The 13,305-nt window shown below is 57.1% G+C and overlaps 1 protein-coding gene across 3 annotated transcripts in view; it reads right to left on the bottom strand.

Moving 5' to 3' along the window:
* DVL1 (dishevelled segment polarity protein 1) overlaps positions 1 to 13,305 on the bottom strand; it is an 88,163-nt gene that overhangs the window by 28,706 nt on the left and 46,152 nt on the right. For all 3 annotated transcript variants that reach the window (XM_068158256.1, XM_068158255.1, XM_068158257.1), the window contains exon 4: positions 10,055 to 10,167. In XM_068158256.1, the coding sequence (XP_068014357.1) occupies positions 10,055 to 10,167 (113 nt within the window). The remainder of the gene's footprint in view (positions 1 to 10,054; positions 10,168 to 13,305) is intronic.

Genomic DNA, 13,305 nt, shown 5'->3' with positions numbered 1-13,305 from the left:
CTATCCTATCCTATCCTATCCTATCCTATCCTATCCTCTCCTCTATCCTCTCCTCTCCTCTATCCTCTCCTCTCCTATATCCTCTCCTATATCCTCTCCTATATCCTCTCCTATATCCTCTCCTCTCCTCTCCTCTCCTCTCCTCTCCTCTCCTCTCCTCTCCTCTCCTCTCCTCTCCTCTCCTCTATCCTCTCCTCTCCTCTCCTATATCCTCTCCTCTCCTCTCCTCTCCTCTCCTCTCCTCTCCTCTCCTCTCCTCTCCTCTCCTCTCCTCTCCTCTCCTTCTGCAAGGCTGCTCTAAGGTCTCCCTGGAGCCTTCCCTTCTCCTAAGCCAACTGTTTGAGCCAAGTGATGCTTGATGCTTACTAAGGATTTTCCAGCATCAAGAGATGACAAAGGCAGAGGAAGCCAAGGTGTGGATGTGGCATCCTCAGGTATTTTCCCCTCAGGCCTCCACATTTCTGTGTTGCAAGAACCAAACTGCAGTTTGATAGGATGCCACAGCCAGGGGATGAGGCACACCTGAGCAGCTGGCTGTCCCTGCAGGGATGCACTCCTCACTCTCAGCACTCCTCACTCTCAGCACTCACCTGGCTGGAAGGCTGCAAACTGCCCTGTAAAATTCACTTCAGAGTCTACAGCAGCAGCAGCAGCAACTACACTGAGGGCCTCAGGCAAAGGAGATGCAAGGTCCCATTTCTGTGCAAAGGTAACAGAGCTTGTGCCAAAACATCAAGGACAGAGTCTGTCCTGCAGCCTACAAATCACTGAATCATCAAACTGGCTTGGTTGGGAAAGACCTCTAAGATCATCAAGCCCAACCATTGATCTAACCCCACCAAGGCCATTAAAGCATGTCCCAAAGTGCCATGGCCACACATTTCTTCAACACCTCCAGGGGTGGGGACTCCACCACCTCCCTGGGCAGCCTCTTCCAATCCCTCACCACTGCTGCAGCAAAGAAATTGCTCCTAAGCTCCAATCTGAACCTCCCCTGGCACAGCTTGAGGCCATCTCCTCTTGTTCCATCACCTGATACCAGGGAGAAGAGACCAACCCCCACCTCACTCCAACCTCCTTTCAGGGGGTTATAGAGAGCAAGGAGGTTCCTCCTCAGCCTCCTCCAGACCAAACAACTCCAGCTCCCTATGTTCCCCCCCAGCCCTGTTCTCCAGACCCTTCCCCAGCCTTGCTGTCCTTCTCTGGACCTGTTCCAGCCCTCAATGTCCTTGGAGTGAGAGGCCCAAACCTGAGCCCAATATTCAAGGTGTGGCTTCACCAGTGCCGAGTACAGGGCCAAGATCACCTCCCTGGTCCCAAGGAATTCTCAAGAGTCACAAGTCCCCCAAGGCAAGTTCAGAATCAAGAGACTGGGGAGCATCCAGCTGGGGATTTTATCAGTGCTGCAATAGATCAGCAGGGACACAAGCTCCCCAAACCCAAGCTTTCACACCCCCTTTGGATCCAGTGCACATCACAGCATGGCTTAGGTCGGAAGGGACCTCAGAGACCCTCCACTCCAATTCCTCTGCCATGGGCAGGGACACCTCCCACCAGCCCAGGTTGCTCAAGGCCTCACCCAGCCTGGCCTTGGAACAGCTCCAGGGAGGGGACAGCCCCAAGCTCCCTGGGCAGCCCATTCCAATCTCACCACCCTCCTGCCGAAGGCCTCCTCTCACCTGTACGCTGGGCACCTCAGTTCCCCTGCTCAACAGAAGGGCACTGAGTGCTCAGGGCCTGCAGTTGAAAGGAAGGTTGAATACCTACAGTGGTACACGCAGGGCTGAGCTTCTGGGTAGCATCTGACTGGTTCCAAAGGCCTCATCAGGCGCTGCCACCGCTTGGGACAAGCGCTGCTAGCGGCAGCGCGGCTCAGAGGGGAGCGCAGCCAGGAGCGGAGCTCTTGTCGCCTCTCCTGCTGTGGCTGCTTCCCACCAAAGCACTTCAAACAGGTGGGAGTGCCCATTGCCCTGCCCAGGCTGTGCCCTCTGAAGGAAATCCCTGTGCCTCTCACTCTGGCCAAGTCCAACAGCCACCTCCAGACGGAGCTTCCCGCACGGAGTCAGCTCTCATGCGCGGTGTCAGAGGGGGAAACAATAAAAGGAGCCTGCTGGGACCCTGGAAAATTCCATTCCTGAAGACTCAAAGATGACAAGAAGTAGGTTTTTAGGCTTGGTGGCTGTTTTTTCTGCAGCCCAGTTCGCCACCACCCCAGAGCGGCTCCAGGTCCCTCCGCAGCGCCGGGAGCCGCCGGCGATGCTCACAGCACGGCAGGGGCCAGAGGGGCTCCCCAAAGGGCAGCTGCTGCCCCCAGCCTCAGGCTCCAGAGCCCCAGCTGAAAGGGGAAGGCTGTGGGGATGGCATCCGTGGGCTCCTGTGCTCCCCTCAGAGTCCTTCCATCCAGACTGGGAACCGCTCAGAGGAGCAAAACCCTCCCATCCCTCCCATTCATTCCACCCCCGAATGCCTGCAGGGGTGGGCAAGCCGCAGCCACTCCCTGAGTGACCTGGGACAAACCAGCCCGGTGGAAGCAAGGCTGTCCCTAAACACAAACACAAGAGAAAGGACAGTCCTGCTGCCCCGGGGGCTGGAGCTGCAGGGGATCAGGTTTCCACTGTACTGAGGGAACACAGAGCATGTGGGCCAGGGCTGGCTGATGGGCTCAGCAGACCCACCGGAAAAATAAGCAAACACAGAAGCAGCCCTGAGTCCCAGCCCATCCCTGCCCTCCCCTGAGGAAGGAAAGGGAATTTCTCCCATGCAAAGCACTGCCAGGGCAAGCAGCCTGCAGCATCAAACACAGACACAGCCCAGAGCCCTGTAGTCCTTGAGTTACAATCACAGAATGGCTTAGGTTGGAAGGGACCTTAGAGATCATCTGCTGCAACCTCCCTGCCAAGGGCAGGGAAATTCAGCTTCAGGTTCCTCACAAGCAGCGGGCACAGTGAAAGGGAAAGGCTGGATGAAGGGTGGCAGAGGTGGCTGTGCTCTGCCTGCCAGCACTCAGGCTGCCCTGACCTTGCTGCCTGCAGCAGGACTGCACCTGCAGGGCTGCAGCCACGTCTCAACACCACACAAAGCCATTGGCACCTTTGAGCCCCCTCCCAAGAGCAGAATGCTGCTCACAGCCACAGGAGGAGGTGGCAAAGGACTTCAGTCTGTGCTTTGGCAAACTGCTGCCAAAGCTTCTGGCTTCTTCTCCCCAGGCTACATCCAAGCCACCAAACTGGGTCCCGCTGCAGTGAGCCCAAGGCAAAGCCTGCCTCTAAGGGGGGGTTGCCTCCCCTTTTCCTTTGCAAGTCTTTGCTGCAGTGCCACCAGGGTTTGGCAATCTCTCTGCCCAATTAACACTCCCTTTTCTAAGTAGTTCTAATGCAGGCAATGCTGGGGGGAGAGGGGGGAAGGGGGAGTGAGGGTCAGCAACCATTATTCTAATTGAGTGAGCTCTTTGACAAGGCCTGGTTAGAACACTCCCAGGTCTCCAAGCCCTCAGTCTAAACAGGAATCATTCCCTGCTCTGCTTCAATGCCTGTCCCACTAATAACCAGGGACTTTCTGCCCTGCTGACCCCCTGCCTCCTGTTTCTTCATTAGAGGATGACAAGAGTTCACTGAGACTGTCTGACAAAAGCCTTTCAATGTGCCACAGAGATCAGAATGAAGCACAGCCTAGGAGGTTAAAACATGTCCTCCTTGACTTTTATCAACAGCAGAGTAGGTCCTGGCTGAGGGACAAAAGCACATCAAAGCACTACATGGAATGAGCCTTGAAAGCAGGAAAGGGGAGAGCAGCATCTGCTCAAGGAAGCTGTACAGAGGGGTTTGTGACACTTAAAGGGAACAAAGGTGAGGATGTCTCAGGAAGAAGTCCTGGCCAAGCTCCCAGTCAAGAGCAAAACCACCACCACAGCTTGCAATCCCCACCAGGGCAGCCACAGGGAGTACAAGGAAGAGCTCCAAGCCCATCTGTGCAGCTCACTGCTGCGTGCAGGGGTCAGGGGCTCTGCTGCCTAAGCCTGGAAGAATGATCAGCATCACACTGTCCACTCCTGCTTTATGCTGGCAGCCATCTGTGTGCCACCTCCCTACCCCCTGGCTCGTGTTTGATGCTCTTTGGAACCCTTACACAGGTCAAGCACTCTGCAGAGCTACTGGACAAAGGCTGCCACAGGCCAGGCTCCAACCAGGGACCAAGCTCTGCTCTCCCAGGCACACACAGTCCTGCACTGCCAGCATCCCATGCAGGGCCAGCTGGGCACTTCAGGGGCTCAGCAAGCACCTCAGAGCTCTTTAGACATCACAGAGGCTGCAAAGAGCAACAGCTGCTGGCAAGTGCTGCTTGCAGCTACCCCTGTTAAAGCTCCCACTGCAGCTCTGTTGTAGTCCCAGCCTCTTTTCACAGAAGGGTTGGAAGGGACCTCAAGGATCATCTGCCTAGTTCCAAGCCTCCTGCCATGGGCAGGGACACTTCCCACCAGACCAGGCTGCTCAGATTCCTTGGCTTTGAAGCTGCAGCAATGGCTGGGACTCTGCAGCAGCTCCTCTCCCCAGACACCTGGGGATCTCCAAGTGTGTCCCTGTGAAGAGCTTACCAAAGCACAGGCCACTGCCCTGCAGTTTCCAGCTGGCTGCACAATGGTTAAGCTCAGCCCACAGCAAACTGAGTGTTGAAACACTCCTGTCAACACCTGACATCTGCAGACTTGTCAGAAGCCCAGCAGTAGCTGTAAAACATTCCCCAGTGCCAAAGAAAACTTGTCCCTTAATTACCTCCCTAATTAGAGCTTCCACAGTCTCCTTTCCCACTCCTCCTCAGGAAACTGTCATGGGAGCTTTGTTCTAGACAGCCAGGGGTCCCAGGACCATGTGCCAGGCAGACCTCCCACCCTTCCAATTAAGATCCTCACTCTGCTCTGCCTCAATGGGACTTTGTCAGCTTCCCAAAGCCACAAGCACTTGTGCTGCTCTGAGAGAGCAGGAGGAGCTCTGACACTCTGACAGCTTGAAGCTTTCAGACTCCTTTTTCTTCATGAAGCTAACACCAAGGACAGATTTGCTCCTAATTAGTGGGAAAGGTGATCAGGAGAAGCTGTGCTCCCCAAGTCAGACACAGCAGCCTCTTTGCAAGCAAAGCCTCTCTGCATTTGCAGCCTCCCCAACATAATCAGCATCAGCCCTTAGAAACTTGTACCTACAGACACAGAGAGAAGGGAATTCTGTCCACCCTCACCTCACAGGGCCCACTGCCCTCACCTGGCTCTCTGCAGCAACCTCACTGAGAGCACAGCAGCAGAACCAGAGCAAAACTTCCTTCCACTTGCACCCTTGGTGTGAAACATGCTGGAAGCCTGAGAGTAACCCAGCAGATGTGAACTTAGGGAACTCCCTGGGGGGAAAAAACACAGCCCTGCTTGCTGAGCCTCCACAGCTCTGCCTGCTGAGCCTCCACAGCCCTGCCTGCTGAGCCTCCACAGCTCTGCCTGCTGAGCCTCCACAGCCCTGCTTGCTGAGCCTCCACAGCTCTGCTGGTTCAGCCTCCACAGCTCTGCTGGTTCAGCCTCCACAGCTCTGCTGGTTGAGCCTCCACAGCTCTGCTTGCTGAGCCTCCACAGCTCTGCTTGCTGAGCCTCCACAGCTCTGCTGGTTCAGCCTCCACAGCCCTGCTGGTTGAGCCTCCACAGCCCTGCTTGCTGAGCCTCCACAGCCCTGCTTGCTGAGCCTCCACAGCTCTGCTTGCTGAGCCTCCACAGCCCTGCTGGTTGAGCCTCCACAGCTCTGCCTGCTGAGCCTCCACAGCTCTGCTTGCTGAGCCTCCACAGCCCTGCTTGCTGAGCCTCCACAGCCCTGCTTGCTGAGCCTCCACAGCTCTGCCTGCTGAGCCTCCACAGCCCTGCTGGTTGAGCCTTTCTGGGGCACACAGAAGGGCACCAAAGATGGTGAGGTGTTTGGAGAGCAGGTCATAGAATCATAGAATCAACCAGGTTGGAAAAGACCTTAGAGATCATCAAGTCCAAGCTGGCACCCAACACCTCCTGACAGCTACACCATGGCTCCCAGTGCCACATCCAATCCCCTCTGGAACACCTCCAGGGATGGGGACTCCACCACCTCCCTGGGCAGCACATCCCCAGGGCCAATCTCTCTTTCTGGGAGGAACTTTCTTCTCACCTCCAGCCTAAACGTCCCCTGGCACAGCTTGAGACTCTGTCCTCTTGTTCTGGTGCTGGGTGCCTGGGAGAAGAGACCAACCCCCACCTGGCTCCAACCTCCCTTCAGGGAGTTGGAGAGAGCAAGAAGGTCTCCCCTGAGCCTCCTCTTCTCCAGGCTAAGCAACCCCAGCTCCCTCAGCCTCCCCTCCCAGGGCTGTGCTCCAGACCCCTCCCCAGCTTTGTTGCCCTTCTCTGGACACCTTCAAGTCTCTCAGGAAGGTCTTACAAGAAGATGCTGAGGGAGATGGGGTTGTTTAGTCTGGAGAAGAGGAGGCTGTGAGGAGACCTCACTGCTCCTTACACCTCCCTGGAAGGAGGCTGGAGTGAGGCTGGTGTTGGCCTCTTCTCTCAACTAACTGAAAACAGGATGAGAGGAAGCAGCCTTGAGTTGCTCCAGTGGAGGTTTAGCTTGGATCTTAGGAATGGCTTCAGTGCAAGAGTGCTCAGGGAGTAGAACAGGCTGCCCAGGGAGGTGGTGGAGTCCCCACCCCTGGGGGTGTTCCAAAACTGAGCAGCTTTAGCACTTTGGGCCACGCTCCAGCTTTCCCAAGTTAGAACAAGAGAGGTCCAACAGAATGAGGAGAAAGCTGACTTGAGCTGGGTAGGCTTTAGCTCCATGTCTCCACACTGAAGCAGCTCTCAAGCTTTCCTCCCTTCCCCTTGCTTGAAAGGCAGGCTGTAGCACACTGCTCACGTTTGTCTTGTGGAAGAAGTTGCTCCTTTCCCTTTGCTGGCTATCCAGGGACATTCTCACTGTCAGGCTGTGGAATCTTTTGCCTTTCCCTTCACACCAGCAGTTCCAAACAGGAGTTATTGTGCAGCCTGCTGAGCTGGCAGGACTGTACTTAAGCCTTGGCTGCTCTGCACAACACTGCCTGGAGACCAAGGCTCTGTGTGCAGCAGTGCTGCAGTGGGGCTCCTCATCCTGCCTCTCTGTGAACCACCAGAGCTGTAATTTGGGACTTATTTGAGCAAGCCTCTACAGCACAAGATCAAACACTCTGCCTGCACTTCCTTCTCTCTGCAGGGAGAGGAGGATTTGCCACCATCTCACCATGCCAAGCCCACAGCTTCTGCCCCTGAAACAGCTGTGAAGCAGGTGCCACAACCTCGCTGCCCTCCCTCCAGCCCTTTCCCAAGGCCTCTCCCCACAGCCAGCTGTGCTGCAGACAAAGACAGGAAGCCTCCAGAGAGGAATGACTCTGCTGAGGTGTGACTGTCCCTGTGAAGAGGCCTTAAAACCCTTCTCCAGGACCTCTGCTTTTAATCTCTTGTAAGTGGCAGCTCAGGGCACAGTGCTGGCCTCTGCACTTTGGAGGCCTGCTCCAACTCCTGCAAGAACAGCACCCTGGTGGTTGAAGTCAAAGATGCTGACAGCCACAGAAGCATCATGGCCATTAGACAATGTATTCCATGAGCCCCCAGACTGCTGCAGCAGTTGTCCTTGCTTGTGCATGGCAACCAAACTCACCTCTTGCTCATAGGCACAGCCTGCTTCAGAAGGTGGGAGGCCTAGGGTGCTGTGAGGAGAGGCAGTGTTTGCCTTGCTGAGTGACATGTCCCTGCCTGAGCAGAGCTCAGACTGCCAGGAGAAGGAGGACATTTTATTCCATTTCTCACTGAAGGGGGAAGGATGAACTGCTTTCTCCTCTCCAGCAGGAAGAAATTCACCTGCTTGAGCAACAGCTCCTGAGCAATCACACAATCCCAGCATGGAAGGGACCTCTGGAGATCATCAGGTCCCTGCTGAAGCAGGGCACCCACAGCAGCTTGCTCAGGACCCCAGTGGCCAGGTGGGGTTGGAAGCTCTCCAGAGAAGGAGGTTCCACAGTCTCTCAGGGAAGCTTGCTCCAGTGCTCAGGCACCCTCATAGCAAAGGAGTCTTTTCCTCATGTTTAGGTGGAACCTCCTGAGAGCTAGAATGTGCCCACTGCCTGCTGGGCACCACTGACAAGAGCCTGGCCCCAGCCTCTTGCCCCCACCCTTCAGATACTGATCAGCATTGCTCAGCTCCCCTCTGGGGCTGCTCTTCTCCAGGCTCACCAGCCCCAGGGCTCTCAGCCTTTCCTCCTCTCAGAGATGCTCCAAGCCCCTCAGCATCCTTGTAGCCTCTGCTGGCCTCTCTCCAGTAGTCCTCTGCCTCTCTTAGAACAGGAGAGCCCAGCACTGGACACAACACTCAACCTGCAAAGTAGCCTCTGGGCCTGGAGCAGCCACTCCACAGCTGACAGCATCTGCACTGGCACTGGGTGAAACTGCTCCAGCAAGCAGGTCAGCTGCAGCAAGGCTCTGACACAGCACTGGTGGAGCATTCTGCCTCTCTCTGTGACCCCCCAGAGGGCTCTGCAGCCAGGATCCTGCAGCCAGCTCCCTGCTCCACCCACTGAACACTTTTCCCTCCCTCACTCAGGGGCAGTTTCAGGCTGGAAGGGTTAAGTGGCTCTGAGGCACAGCATGGATGTGACTGCTGGTTCTCTAACTGAAGGCAAACACTTCAGTGGGTGGAGCTGTGACTAAGGCCTGTGCAGGCATCTCTTGGGCCCAACTAGTCCATTTTCTGGACCATTTTTTAACTCAATGGGTGGCACCCACTAATTCTTAATTAAACCTGGAAATTCTTGTCTGGCAACAAATGAGAAACCCCAGGCTTGCTTTGATGTACAGAGCAGAGGCAGGAGCTGAAGCTCTTTGGTTTGTTAGTTGTGCTTTGGCTTTGTTTAGGCATATAAAACCCCAAGAACTCCAGAGCCAATGTGCTGCAGCTGTGCCAGGATGAAACTCTCCCTCCTGACACTCAGCCCTCCTGACACTCAGCCCTCCTGACACTCTGCTCTGCTCTGCTGAGCCCTCACCTGGAGCACTGTGTCCAGCTGTGGAGCCTCCAACACAAGAGAGACCTGGAGCTGCTGGAGCAGGTCCAGAGGAGGGCCACAAAGATGATCAGGGGACAGGCTGAGAGAGTTGGGGCTGTGCTGCCTGGGAAGAGAAGGCTCCAGGGAGACCTTTGAGATGCATTTCAATATCTAAAGGGGACCTACAGGCAGGCTGGGGAGGGGCTGTTCAGAAGGGGCTGTGGGGATAGGACAAGGGGCAATGGTTTGAAACTGGAGCAGGACAGAGTTAGGATGGACATCAGGAGGAAGCTCTGCACAGTGAGAGTGGTGAAACACTGGAACAGGCTGCCCAGGGAGGTGCTTGAGGCTCTGTCCCTGGAGACATTCAAGATCAGACTTGGTGTGGCCCTGTGCAGCCTGCTCTAGCTGGAGCTGTCCCTGCTGAGTGCAGGGGGTTGGACAGGATGAGCTTTGAGGCTCTCTTCCAACCTGAGGCCACCTGTGAAGCTGTGTAAACCTAGAGAAGCCAACAGAAACTGTTTCAGAGGATCTGGGCTCAGGGTAGCCAGCTCTAAAATGCTAAAGGTCCCAAGCTGCCTGCCCTGCACAAACTCCTAACACCTCAGCCACCTGGAAATGAGCAGCCTGGGCTGATGGGGAGCCCATCCAGCCCTGACAGGTGTAGAGCTCAGAACTGGGTGTGCTGTTCTTCCTCTCCCAGCTAATCACCTTCTAATCCTCCAGAAAGTTCTGTATACCATCAAAAAGAACCTGCCTGCCACTTCACTGTGGGGCTGTGCAGCCCTCCTGGAAAACACTGAAGCTTCAAAGGCTTTCCAGGCAATTACCAAATGAGTCCATTAAAATAATGACAGCCCCTGGGAGCAGGCAAGAATGCAGCCACGCTGCTTCTCTGCAAAGGCAAGGAGCTGCTGCTCTGCAAAGCTGAGCAGAAGAATGGCTTGTTTCTAAGGGAGGAAGGGGAGGGTGGTGGGGAGGGAGCAGGACTCACCCTCCTCGTGGCCTTCTCGGTTCCGCCGGCGGTGCCTGTCCCGCCGGTGGCTAACGACCGACTCGGTGCCGGTGTCGTTGTCCAGGCCATCTCGGCTGCTGGCTGCGTTGGGGCTGTCAGGGAACAAACAGGGAGAGAGGCTGGAGTCACCTCTTCCAGACCCCAGTCGTGAGCATGCTGCTTTACAAGTCACAAAACAGTTAGTGAGGAGCTGCAGGCTTTGGGGCAGCACCGGAAGGTCCCACAGCCTGCCCTGCTCTGCTCACCCTGCCCTGCTCTGCTCACCCTGCACTGCTCTGCTCCCCCTGCCCTGCTCTGCTCACCCTGCTCTGCTCACCCTGCACTGCTCTGCTCCCCCTGCCCTGCTCTGCTCACCCTGCTCTGCTCCCCCTGCTCTGCTCTGCTCCCCCTGCCCTGCTCTGCTCCCCCTGCACTGCTCCCCCTGCCCTGCTCTGCTCACCCTGCTCTGCTCCCCCTGCACTGCTCTGCTCCCCCTGCACTGCTCTGCTCCCCCTGCACTGCTCTGCTCCCACTGCACTGCTCTGCTCACCCTGCACTGCTCTGCTCCCCCTGCCCTGATCTGTTCCCCCTGCTCTGCTCTGCTCCCCCTGCCCTGCTCTGCTCACCCCTGCCCTGCACTGCTCACCCTGCCCTGCTCTGCTCCCACTGCACTGCTCTGCTCACCCTGCACTGCTCTGCTCCCCCTGCTCTGCTCTGCTCCCCCTGCCCTGCTCTGCTCCCCCTGCCCTGCTCCCCCTGCACTGCTCTGCTCCCCCTGCCCTGCTCTGCTCCCCCTGCCCTGCTCCCCCTGCACTGCTCTGCTCCCCCTGCACTGCTCTGCTCCCCCCGCCCTGCTCTGCTCCCCCTGCACTGCTCTGCACCTCCTGCTCTGCTCTGCTCCCCCTGCACTGCTCCCCCCGCTCTGCTCTGCTCCCCCTGCACTGCTCTGCACCTCCTGCTCTGCTCCCCCTGCTCTGCTCTGCTCCCCCTGCACTGCTCCCCCTGCACTGCTCTGCTCCCCCTGCTCTGCTCTGCTCCCCCTGCCCTGCTCCCCCTGCCCTGCTCTGCTCCCCCTGCACTGCTCTGCTCCCCCTGCTCTGCTCTGCTCCCCCTGCACTGCTCTGCACCTCCTGCTCTGCTCCCCCTGCACTGCTCCCCCTGCACTGCTCTGCTCCCCCTGCCCTGCTCCCCCTGCACTGCTCTGCTCCCCCTGCCCTGCTCTGCTCCCCCTGCTCTGCTCCCCCTGCCCTGCTCCCCCTGCCCTGCTCTGCTCCCCCTGCTCTGCTCTGCTCCCCCAAGACCTACCTGAAAACAGTTCAGTGTCAATGCCCTGCAACTGCCCAAGGTCTATCACAGTGCAAAAGCAGCCATGAGGCTGTTGCATGTGATTTCCATAGGGAGCAAACCCTACTAATGGGCTAAGAAAAGGGACTGTGGCTGAGTGGGAGCAGCTTATCAGCAGTGGGGGCATTGTGAGCTCCAGGTGAGTGGTGGCACTTGAGGATCTCAAAGGTTTCTTCCAGCCTCACCAGTTCTGTGATCCCCATGTGCTGGGCTGACAGCTGAGCAGATTCACAGCAGCATGGAATGGTTGGGCTGGAACACTCTGCCATGCACACTGCCCAGTGGGAACTGGTGCTTCCCTTGGGCTCCTGTGGAAGCTGGACCCGGAGCTGGTGGCTGTGGAAGCACATCTGTGGGGTGCCAGATTGTGGAGGGCTGCTGAGCAGCTTTCTGCACACCCACACACTCTCTGCTCCTGAGGTGTGCTGACTTGCCCACCCTGCACGTTGGGAAATCCAGGCTGGCATTCAAGAACACAGCTGAGGGCAGGCTCCAAGCCCCAGCAAAGCTGCCAGAACGCAAGTCTGTGCTGAAGAGCTGCCAGCGGCAGCAGTGCTGCAGCCCAGGGCAGCTGGGGAGAGGGACAGCTCCCGAAGGCGGCCCCGAGAGGCTCTGCCAGCTCAGCAGCGCCATCTGCTGACCGCTGCTGCTGCTGACCGCTGCTGCTGCTGCTGACCGCTGCTGCTGCTGCTGCTTTCCACCACGGGATCCTTCCCAGGCTCAACCCACCTGCAGAGAGCTGCTGTACAGAACCGTGCAAGCAGAGAGCTGCTGGGGTTGGAAAAGCTCTCTGAGATCATCCACTCCAACCTTCAACCCAGCACCACCACGGCCTCACATTCCTTGAACAGCTCCAGGGCTGGGGACTCCACCACCTCCCTGGGCAGCCTCTTCCAGTCCCTGACCACTCCTGCAGCAAAATGTTTCCCCATCTCCAACTCAAGCCTCCCCTGGCACAATTCCAAGCTGTTTCCTCTCATTCATCACTTGAACCAGCCCCATACCCTAACAAAGGCTGCAAGAGGAACCTCCCAGCTGGCCCTCTTGCCTCTCTCACAGCTGAGCCAGTTGAGTTTACCCACATTTGCTCTGCACTACAGAAGTGGCATCACCTGCAGCACTGTGCTGACTGCTGGCATGGAGGTACAAGGCTTTTACAAGCCTGCAAGAGAGGAAGGGGCAGCAGCTGAGCACAGCTTAGATAGCATCAGCCTGAGCAGACAGAGGGAGCAGCAGTGAGTGGCTTCACAAACACAGCCTCCAGCCCAGCTTCCAGCCCCCAGCCCAGCTTCCAGCCCCCAGCCCCCAGCCCAGCTTCCAGCCCCCAGCCCAGCTTCCAATGCCTTTATTTCTTTCTTGATCTTGCAGCTCTGACTGCAGGTCCAGGTCAGGAAGACAAAGAAGTAGCTGTGCTTGCAGGCCACATGACTGCACCCTGCTAGCCTCTCCCTGTCAGGATGAAGCAGCTGCTGACCACAGGAGGGCAGTAAAGCTCTTGCAAGACGCAGCCAGGGAGCCTTAGCATTTCCCAGCCTTTCTTGTCCCCTCCAGAAGGCATCTACCCTTGAAAGCCTCAGGCACATCACCAAGGGCTCTTCCAGGCAACTCACATCCCAGGCAACAATGGAAGCATATGATTGCCAAGCAGCAAGTGACAGGACCAGAGGAAACAGCCTCAAGTTGCAGCAGGGGAGGATTAGGTTGGACAGGAGGAACAATTTCTGGGCTGTCAAGGCCTGGGACAGGCTGCCCAGGGCAGTGGTGGAGTCCTCATCCCTGGAGGGGTTGAAAAGCCCTGGAGATGTGGTGCTGAGGGCCATGGTTTAGTGGTGAGCTTGCAGTGCTGGGTCTAAGACTGGAGAGGATGATCTTGCAGGTCTCTCCCCAGCAGAGCTGCTGTGTGACAC

This window comes from Melanerpes formicivorus, unplaced genomic scaffold (assembly GCF_026170545.1).
Source record: "Melanerpes formicivorus ecotype bairdi unplaced genomic scaffold, bMelFor1.0.p_v2 SCAF_39, whole genome shotgun sequence".
Taxonomy (NCBI): Eukaryota; Metazoa; Chordata; class Aves; order Piciformes; family Picidae; genus Melanerpes; species Melanerpes formicivorus.
This window is presented reverse-complemented; position numbering and strand designations above follow the sequence as displayed.